The sequence below is a fragment of the Pinus tabuliformis genome, chromosome 8 (assembly GCF_031772625.1).
Source record: "Pinus tabuliformis cultivar Carrire ecotype Pingquan chromosome 8, CPIR1, whole genome shotgun sequence".
NCBI classification, from domain to species: domain Eukaryota; kingdom Viridiplantae; phylum Streptophyta; class Pinopsida; order Pinales; family Pinaceae; genus Pinus; species Pinus tabuliformis.
Window position 1 is genome coordinate 2,035,460,605 of NC_142294.1, and position 10,478 is coordinate 2,035,471,082.

Consider the following 10,478-nt stretch of genomic DNA (forward strand, 5'->3'; position numbering starts at 1 on the left):
TGAAGCGAGCGCTTCATTCTCTACTGTCGATTTGTTCCATCCGATCTAACAATTTATCTTTCACCCGATCAACAAACAATCTATGGGTTTTCTACTGTCGATCTTATCCCATCCGATCCAATGGTCGACAATGATATCAGGTGGACCACTTGCATGTTGATTACCCGCCCGATAAAGCAGTTTTTCTCTCTCCTCCTATTGCTACGTGTTGAACATTAATACTAATCACTCGAACTCAGCTATTACCACTTACCATTTTTTGATCCCCTGATACACCTCTTTCCGCTCATCAAAACAACCCACGTGCTTAAATATTAACTTTAAGAAAGACACTTAAACGATGGTTTAATGCTCTAAACCCAGTATTTACCTTAATCACGAATCGACAATGATTAACGATAAATCAAATAAACACTGAGATTTATATTTAAAATCTGAAAACACAGAAATACCTGCAGAGGGTCTGGAATGCCGATACACAGATGTAAGTGAAATTCTGCACCAGGATTAACACCCAACACCACGAATCCATTCAATTACTCAACAACATGGAAATTACAGAGTCTTTCCCTCTTGCCTCAATTACAACAATTTATTTGACCTCTATCTCAATTTCAAACCCTATCTCTATCACATCTCTCGCTCACTCACCCAATTCCTTATCATCTCAGCTAATCCCCCTTTATTATATTTTTTTTCCTTTTATGAACCAAATCCTAGCCTAACTGTATTGATAACTCGATCCCTATTTTAATCATTCTAACAACTAAATCTCTATTCTCAAGCTCTGTTACACACCTACACTAATAACTCATCTCTTAATCTAAAAATAATACAATATTCCGATTATTACAATAATTGAATACTAAGACAAATTCGAGGGATCCAATCCTCTCTACTAAAACTGATTTTTGACCATCAAGTCAATGAAATTCATCACTTTTAGCCACAACATGTGAACATACAATCACATTGCTGGCCAAGTCCCGATGCTCTTGCATCAGACTTTCACCATCCTCAACTGATTGAGCACATTGTCGCGCCCTGAAGGAATGAATCCACAACCTTTAGCCTTCAAGAGTGTGCCCTGCACCCTTTCTAAGGCCTCCTAGGTGCATGAGTGCACCCCAAAGACACGAAGCCTCAACCTTCAGGAGTGCGCACTGCACCCTCCCTCTCTCCCTTGGGTGCATAATGCACTTGGGAAGCCCGAAGTCTTCCCCTTCATCCTTCGGACTTACAACATGTGCCCTACTTTGATTTCCTTCTTATTTAGGGCACATGAGCACATCCTAGAGGCTCGAAGATCCTCCTCCTCCATCCTTCATCCTTTCAATGTGTGCCCTTGTGCCTTGATGATCCGTTGACCATTTTAAGCACATCAAAAGAGCATGAACAAGAAAATATGCATAAAACATGGTAGAGTAGGAGATTTTCAGACGGATAGTTTCTTATCACGAGTGATTGTAGAAACATGTATTCTAGGAACCTTATGGCAGGCACACACAAGGAAAATCAAGGAAATAGGATGAACAAAGGAAAGGAAAGAACAACGAAGAACACACCTGAAGCTTGATGATGAAAGCACCATGAACACTCCAAATGTTGAAGACCCTTAAAATGGTAGAAGTATCTTGAGCATATGACGATAAAGAACAGACATAATGGCAACCATGTCACCACTTAATTAGGTCCATGTCATCAGTCATTGTCTTGTCCCAATCATCCAAGATAGTGGCATGTATAGTTTAATCATATGATGATATGGAAGACAAAGATGCATTATTGTAATCATTGTAAAATACAAACAAGTAAAATTCCAAGAGTCATGTGTGAAATGAAGAGTCATGGAAGTCCAAAAATAATGTAATACTAAGATTCAAACATAATTCCAAAAGTCATTTGGAACTTCAAAGATTGTAGAAGTCCAAAGGTCACTAGAAGTTATAAAGTCATGAGGATATGAAAGGTTACTCCTCAAGTTATAAATATATCCTCATTTCTCATGTAAAATACTTTTAGCCTTGGATTCTCCCATAACGAATAAGAGAGATAAGTTAGTAGTTTTAGGGAGCAGGTAGTGGCTCCAATGCTCCACTATTTGAGCATGTTCGTTGTATTCATGCAACTTGGGAATTTTACTTAATAAACAAAGTCTAATAGCCAGAACTTTTCATACATGGATTATGAATGTTTATAAGACTATTCTATGAATGTTTATGATTCATGTCTATTTTCACCAGCACTAATATAGTTGAACTATTTTTGCTATTTTAGTGCTTATCTATTTGAGAACATGTTGTAATTCTTGTATCAGTCATCGCGTCTTTGTAGACTATTCCGTTGGATGTTTGATGAAACATTCTTATTCATGTGTTTCTTTATTAGGGTGGTATTATTACCTCTCTTTTAGAGGCTCACTTTCTCAACACTCTATTGTAGAAGAACTGTGATGTACTCGCAACCAAACATTCACCACAAACACTAGTTTTCTTTTCGAAGGAAAACATGTTATTCTCTCTCTTACCGATAGCTAAAGCCAAGGAAAATATTTAAGTAAACCATTGTCGGGTCATATTCTGGATAGGGCTCCTATCCTAAATGATGTGAGGTCTGGTTGGGATCGCATATTAGGGAGACCCCTTGAATGTTGGCAGGTTCAGCACTATCAATAGGTTTTGTTCACATGTTACTCAGGTTAACATTCACAACAATATACAAGTCAAACACCACACAATCTTTACTCAATCACATTCCACTTCTATGCTCTCTCTCTCTCTCTCTCTCTCACACACACACACACACACACACACACACACACACAACTTCCATTTACTTGTCTAACGCCATGCACTCTACTAGAATGAGAATTTGAGACCCCTCCCTAGATTGCATGGTCAATCCAAATTCTCTCGAATGGTAACATAGCCCATACCTATGAAGTAATTCGGTACCACTTCCATTACTTCTCATTATTATTGTTAGTTAGGTAGTTCAACTACCAAACCATAAAATCAGAACATTTAATTCAAGTAAGTTAGGAAACTTCCCAATCCCCCTTACAACTTACCTCTCAAGCATTGGGATTTATTTTTGTTACTCTCTTCTTTATTATTTGGAAATATATATAAATAGAATGCATATTACAATTGTTTCGAGTCTTTTGACTGACTTACATTTACTTGCCCATATGAACATCATGAACATAATTAATTACAATTAAAATATATATGTGGGACTAAAGACTGGGGTGTTATAACATTGAAATTATGAAAGGAATAATACTTTAATTTAAAAAAATTACATGCCAAATTGTTCTCACAAATGTTTGATTATAATTTTTGTTGGTTGGGTCAGGAAATAGATTTGCAATCACTACTACAAAAAACATGCCTTCAAATTTTCTTAATAGAAACCACCCAATTAATGGCTATATCAATCTTTAAATTCCTCTGACATTTTTCTTTGAGCTGTTTTAGATATATTCATGGTAGGAATGCAGCAACAGTTGTTATTGGAAGTGAAAATGACTTTGATTTCAATGTCGATTCAATTTAGGGTAAAAAAAACTTCGAAATTCAATGAAATAATACTAACCAACATAATGACCCAAAATGGATCATATTAAAGTTATTAAGGAATTTAGACTTCTGTGATCCATAACATTGTTTAGATAATCTTCGGCAAAATCACATAACCAATCTTTTGTCGACGCGTTTCGAACCAACCAGTGTGGTTCATCGTCAGGACAAGTTGACCTGACGATGAACCACACTGGTTGGTTCGAAACACGTTGACAAAAGATTGGTTATGTGATTTTGCCGAAGATTATCTAAACATATTAAAGTTCTTCATATTTTTCTATTTCTTGGATGGAAAAATTATAGTTGTTTGCCTGTGTGGCCCATTTTAGTCTAAGGTTCCACTTTTGAGAATTATGCTCTAGAACCTTTTGGATCTTGTCTTAGGCCTTAGAAAACCAATTATGGGTTCAAAAATTTGCAAGCCTAGCTTCCAACTCCTTGATGATTTCCCATAATTTGAGAGCTTTCCAGTGGAATGGAAATAAAATCATTAGATTGTATATGTGGAAGTTATTCCTCCCACAAGTTGACCTTTCTTGTTGATCAATGGTGCCAAGGGGATGCCACATTAGCTTTCATTACTCACACATGTGGAGCTAGTCATATGCGGAGTTCAAGAGTATAATAGATGGTTCAACACCCCAACATTAATTGGGGGTCAAGGCACTCAAAAACATTTACCCTAACATTAACCCTAGAAAGCTATTAAGTGATATTAAATATTGGGTAGTTAGGGAAGGAAGTGTTTCCATTCTTATTATATTGTGTATTGTTCCATAGGAGAGCATGGTATTGAGAGTGGGATATTAAAGCAAATCAAAGCAAATAAAAGATCTTGTATAAACCATATTGGATATAGTTTCCATGGCATATCCATAGTGAGTTCCCTTTTCTTTGTATTTTCTTTTTTATAACTAAGAAGAAAAGAGTACAACATAGGCCTCACATTCTAGGTAGGTACTTTTCCCTATTGGGTTTCCGAGGGTACATCTTGTGTTCATTGTGTGGTTGGTGTGTTGTTGTTTGTCTCTTTCATTTCAATTTCAACTTATTTTAGTAAATTCTATGTTAAAACTAGTAATATTAAGTTTCAATCTATAGTAAAGCACGACATCGTAAAAGGTTCTGGAATATTTTAAGATCTATTATGTCAAACTATTTCAGTGGGATATCCATGATAACTTAAGATCAAATAACGACCTTTCACAAAAGAGCTTGAGGAAAAGCAAATGGAGTTTCTAACATAATATAATCCTATTCTACATAACATGAAAGGAAAAGCAAACTACTAGGCTAATCAATAAGGAAAACATTACATTTTAACAATTATAAGATTTTCTTATAGTTTTGGGTGTGCAATGCACACAATTTTCTCAACCTTATGAGTTTTGTCTTAAGATTATTTATTTCATTGTATTTACTATAGTGATGCTACATCTAATGATATATTTTAGAATATTCAACAACATTATGATGATGTATCTCATGGTTGAAATGTCAATTGTGCCAAAAAAGTGATGTATTTAGAAACTGTAGAGGGACAAAGTCACTTTATTGGGAAATCAACTAAAAAATAAAACATAAAAATAGTTGAAAATGAGTTATATAGTATATTTTGGAAAACAAAAGATATGTTAAAGAATAGAAATTCAACATATTCAAATGAATCACAAACTAAAAATAAAATATACAACATATTTTTAATCTCACTCATAAATTCTAGCATATGGAATTATAGAAAAGTAAGAAATGAATGTTATTGATCAAATATTTTACTCACATTTATTAGAAAGCCTTACTACAATGCTCATACTCAAACTAGGATTGATAAGAAGGTACTTTTTGATTTTGTTTTAGGATCATATTGTGACCTTATAAATCATCACCATACACTTCCATAAGGGATAGAGGCTAATATGTGCCCACTTGATTTAGCTATAATGACAAAAGTCTGAAAAGTTTCATTTGTGGAAAGGACTCCACAATAGAGAGGAGTTAATGCCACACTTAGAGAGTATATAATTTCTATCTAAGTGGCAATTAGATTTGCAGACATTGTGGAAAATTTTGTTTATGACATGCATGGAAAATATATTACAAACAATGAATCTCTTTGTAATGTATCCCTACAGATTAATGCCAAGTTAAGAACAACATTGGAAATGAAGCTCAAGATACCCAAAATGATGATGGATGTGGATCCTTTAGTCCTAATCATGTTAATGAATGCATTAATACCATTGAAAAATCTAGGAACCTCATATAGAATTTAGAAAGAGATGGACCAAAGGCTTTGTGAACTCTACATGGAGATAATAATTGGTTCTCAAATTAATGTATAGGTCTCCTAAACAATATTTTTTTTTACAAACCTTATAGGGTTTTGGTGGTGGTTTTTGAATTATCCCTAATGAAACTTTTAGGGTTGGTCTTTTTCTATCATTGCAAATGGAACTTGGTGTAGTTTTTGAAAACCCGTTCCCAAAAGCATCAATGTTCAAAAAAATAATTTTAACAAGGATTTAAGGGAGGCTGGGGGGTGGGGGAGAGTGCGCTTTAAACTACACTCGTAAGTTCCTATTAGAGGAGTTCCAAATAGTCCCCATAAGTGGCTATCATGGGGTTTCAAACCACATCATACATTGCTATGAGGGGGGTTTCAAACCACTCTTGTAAGTTACTATAAGGGGGTTTCAAACCAACTTCATTATTTTTTATAAGGGAATTATTTAATATCTACCTATATGGTTACTTTTTTTATGAGTGGTTTATTTACAAACACTTCTAATAGCTACATTTTTAAAAAGGATTCACATTTTCACCCAAAGGAACTTTCGAGGACTATTAAAAACTCTTCTTAAACCATCTATAAAGCATTAAATTTTAATTTTGGTGCTTTGAAAGGTACTTTTTCCCAAACTATCCCTAATTCCAACTTTTAGTGATGGAAAACAACAACCTCAAAAGGCCTGAAATGTAGTATTGAAGGATGGTTAAGATGCTTGGAGTATTATGTGTTTTGGGAATTGGTTGATTCAAGAGTGTTGTGTGATGGATTAAGTAAGAGATAGATCTTAGTGGGTTTTCTTCACCCTTGAGGTCTCATAACTCAAACTATAGTAATATCTACATCATAGAATTACAGTTAGGAGATGAAATGCTCTTCTATAACAAGTTTGGTTTGGTGGACAAACATTGAGAGATATAAGTACTTGTATTTATTTTGTATGTAGTATCTATAGTTGGATTTCTAGCAACTAATCCATGAATTTTAGTTCATATCTAAATTTTGTATAAATGGATGGTCCAAATGGAAGAAAACTCTATTATAAAGAATAATTATTGATTAGTTGCATTTTCATTTGTTGATTTTGTTGATGTAATATAAGTTTTCATTTTGTTTTGTATAAGAAGTTTGTGTTAGTATTATAGTACAAATCAATTCACAAACTGATACTTAGTCAAGTAATTGGGGAAAAACTAGATTGAGTTCCTTGCTAATCAAAGGTGGAAGATATTTCCTTGGTCACCTTCTTTTTCTTTTTCACATGGATTTAGATGATAGAAATAGGGAATATAAAAGTGACTAACAATTGTTAGAGATGGGCATCCATACTAAAGGTGCCCTACAGTTGTTTGTGAAAAATTCTCACTTGGAAGCTTATTTCCTTGGAGGAAGAAAGACTATGATCTAGGATGGAGAGGGCCCTCTCTATCGGTATAGTCTTTGCTGGTAAGAATTTTGAAGATGGCCATATGATAGTCAATTATATAATTCAAAAGGACTTAACCCTACACATGACTCTCCTTTTCCCTAGAGGTACTCAAAGAAAGGGGGCAATCTCTTCCTTTGAAGCTTCAAAACTGTCTTCCTACAAAATGATTGTTAAGGGTAAAATTTTGAATCCCCACATTTTAAAAAATGTATTCTAGACCAATTTTTGTCATCTAGAAACTAAGAATCCACAATCATGTTATGAATAACCCTCGTGTTACAAATTTTGTTACAAGTGATGAACGAATTCTTGAATATAGAAATGATTTGATGTGTAGATTCAGTAGAATCGACCATAAAGTGCAATATTTTTGAATGGGTAGTCTCCAACTAGACTTTTATATACATGGTAGGTATTTTCTCAAAAGGCATATTTATGATATGTTTTAGCTAGTTAGAAAATCAAAGAAATGTTTGACCTTACTAAATTTGTAAAATGTTTTTGATTCTTACGTTATTAAATTTGTAATGTTTTTATTTTTATTTTTAATAATTCAAAGTTAGAATCTTGTGAAACCATTTCTATGAGCAATGTTCATTATAATTATTTAAAAGTAGTAATATGAAAATGAAGAACTTATATAAGCAAAATAAAACTATTATATAAAATAACATTATCATATCAAAAGACATTAATTTTAAAATTCTAAAATGATAAGAACATTGTTAATAGATAATTTATCCTATGCTAATTTCAAAAAATATCATATTCATAACAAATAATAATAATGAAATTTAATTTTACAAAATATTATTAATGAATAACATTATTTTAATTATCAAATAACATAACACTTATTGAGCAGAGAGACTCATTCTACATCTTAGTATGATGTGCAATCTTGTTTGTATTATTATCAAAGTTGAAAGTATGCTGATGTGGTCCAAAATTTTGCTCATGTCCCATCAAGCTTGTGATTTCAATAAATTCCTCCCAGATTTGAGAGAAATTAAACCCGAAAAAACCCACATGAAAAGCTTCCAAAAAGTCTCACTAATGACAACTCAAAAAAAAAAAAACTATACAAAACATTTAAATAATGTGTACTCATAAAAAAATTTGCAAGTGAAAAAATTAGATCCCCTTACCTCATATTAAATCCTTATTTAATATGGGTCTATACTAGTAATAAATAATGATAATGGATATTAATTTTAGAATGCAATATTGTAGAAATTATCATGGGCATAATATAAATATCTTATATAAAAATAATGTACATGTAAAATAATTATTTTATACCAGTAAAATAATAAAAATAATGTTAATATATAAATAAAATTAAAATATAAATATAATGATTTTGAAAATAGTATTTTTCATATTTATATTCTTCAAATTTAATAAAATAAAATAAAATTATAACTCCTATATAATTATTTTAAAAATAATTATATAATATAGAATTTATAAAAAAAAACAATTCCTTGAAAACTTCAATTAACATAATGACAATGCAGTTATAATTTGTTTGCAAACTTGGGAGACGTCGATATGCTTATGGATCATCAAAATCCATCCCTTTTTCACATCCACCGTAGCATATAGCGTCGGCAGACAAGAGACAGTGATGCTATTATACCCTTTCTCATCTCTAAACACGTCACATTCTTCCCTCCACATAAGCACATGTACCTTTACTCCACCCTCTGTCTCTCCCACACGGAATTCGTATTCCTTCGCTGACCCTTCATCATTACTCCCTTCAAATCTTACGCGAAACACATCGACTTCCCCACGATGCAGATCGAGTGTATCGCCTTCATCAGTACCGGTGAGAAAGCACATCAATATACCACCGTACGATTGCAAATCCTCCATCTTCGTATTAAAATCCAACGGAATTACAGGAAAGAAGTCTACAGGTGCAGGAAAGACAACATCCACCACTTTCAGGTTAAACTGCCCCGTAATTTCTTGCATGACCTGCACGATTTACAGAAATCCATTTCAAATTCTGATAAAATTAAAATTCTAATTATTATTTCTTGAAAGATTATGTCTGCTTTTCAGCCATATTAAACACCCACCATCTCTGTGTCCCGATAAGTAATCGTTGACTTTCCAGTAAAGAAGGCAGTTGATAGCTTTTCATGAGAGGTCGATGTCTGCACAGATTTCCCAAATCCATTGAGATCAAGTATAATCTAGTCTCATTAAACTCACCGCAGTTAACATTAAATTAAAAAATAAGATTGCACAGCCACCTATGCACCTCTCAGATCAACCAGAGCACGATTAGATAGTCTCAGGTTTCTTAATTAGCACAGAGAATTTATATATAGTTTATATGAATTAATATGTTGTGTTACGAAGGATACTAACCAAAAAACTGCAGATGTGATTCCACATAACATCAGTGTCTGTTGAAATGCGGAGATATTTCAACCCTTCCAGCTGACTAAGTCCATGTATGCTTTTGAGCTTTGTACATTCCTCCGCTTGAATTTCCTCCAGCGATGTTAGACCTTCAACCTTCAAGGTTTCCAGCTCCTTGCAATAATTTATGCAAAGGAATTTGAGATTTACCAGATTTGAAAGGTTTATTAATTCCTTCAATTGGTGGCACCGTTGCAGGTTTAGCCTTACTAATGTTGATGGCAAGTATTTAACCTGCATTAGCCAACTATTTTTTGAAAGATCAAGAGTCTCAAGGCTGGGTAGAACACCTTCTGGAATACATATCTCAGATGTGCGTGTCTTCATCAATTTGAAATCGATTAAAGCACCCATGGCAACATGCATGGTCCCCTGCTTCTTAAAATTAAGGATAAGGATATCTATTGGACAATTCCTTATAACCAAAACTTTCTTATTTTGCCCTGCAATTTCCTCCCATAAGATTCAGCCCACACCGAGAAAACCAATCAAAATCAACTCTTTCAACTCTTTTAACTGCCTCAAATCGCCCAGAGACTGCCGTAACTTTGTCCCCTCTAGTAGCTCTACTTGTGTTCCCTGTACATGATTTCTTTTTCTCCCCTGAGGTTCAATGGAATGCCACTCGAGTACAGCGGAACCGTTGATGGAATGCCGCTCGAGTACAGCGAAACCGTTGAAGGCATGACGCTCGAGTACAGCGGAACCGTAGATTTTGTTCTGTACATTTCCAACTCTT

The 10,478-nt window shown here is 33.8% G+C and overlaps 1 protein-coding gene across 1 annotated transcript; it reads right to left on the minus strand.

Annotated features, from left to right (window-relative positions):
- Positions 1-8,793: 8,793 nt before the first annotated feature.
- On the minus strand, positions 8,794-10,127 carry LOC149244613 (uncharacterized). Its single transcript, XM_089368033.1, has 3 exons — positions 9,686-10,127; positions 9,391-9,468; positions 8,794-9,286 (listed from the first exon to the last, which is right to left on the minus strand). The coding sequence occupies exons 1-3, from the start codon at positions 10,103-10,105 to the stop codon at positions 8,801-8,803; spliced, it is 984 nt and encodes a 327-aa protein (XP_089224159.1). The 5' UTR covers positions 10,106-10,127; the 3' UTR covers positions 8,794-8,800.
- Positions 10,128-10,478: the final 351 nt, after the last annotated feature.

Excerpts from the sequence above, each read along its gene's own strand:
- LOC149244613 (XM_089368033.1), bottom strand. The coding sequence starts at position 10,105 with ATGCATGTTGCCATGGGTGCTTTAATCGATTTCAAATTGATGAAGACA. Across the intron at positions 9,469-9,685 it reads ATCACATCTGCAGTTTTTTG|ACATCGACCTCTCATGAAAA; the intron begins GTTAGTATCCTT and ends AAATCTGTGCAG. Across the intron at positions 9,287-9,390 it reads CTTATCGGGACACAGAGATG|GTCATGCAAGAAATTACGGG; the intron begins GTGGGTGTTTAA and ends TAAATCGTGCAG.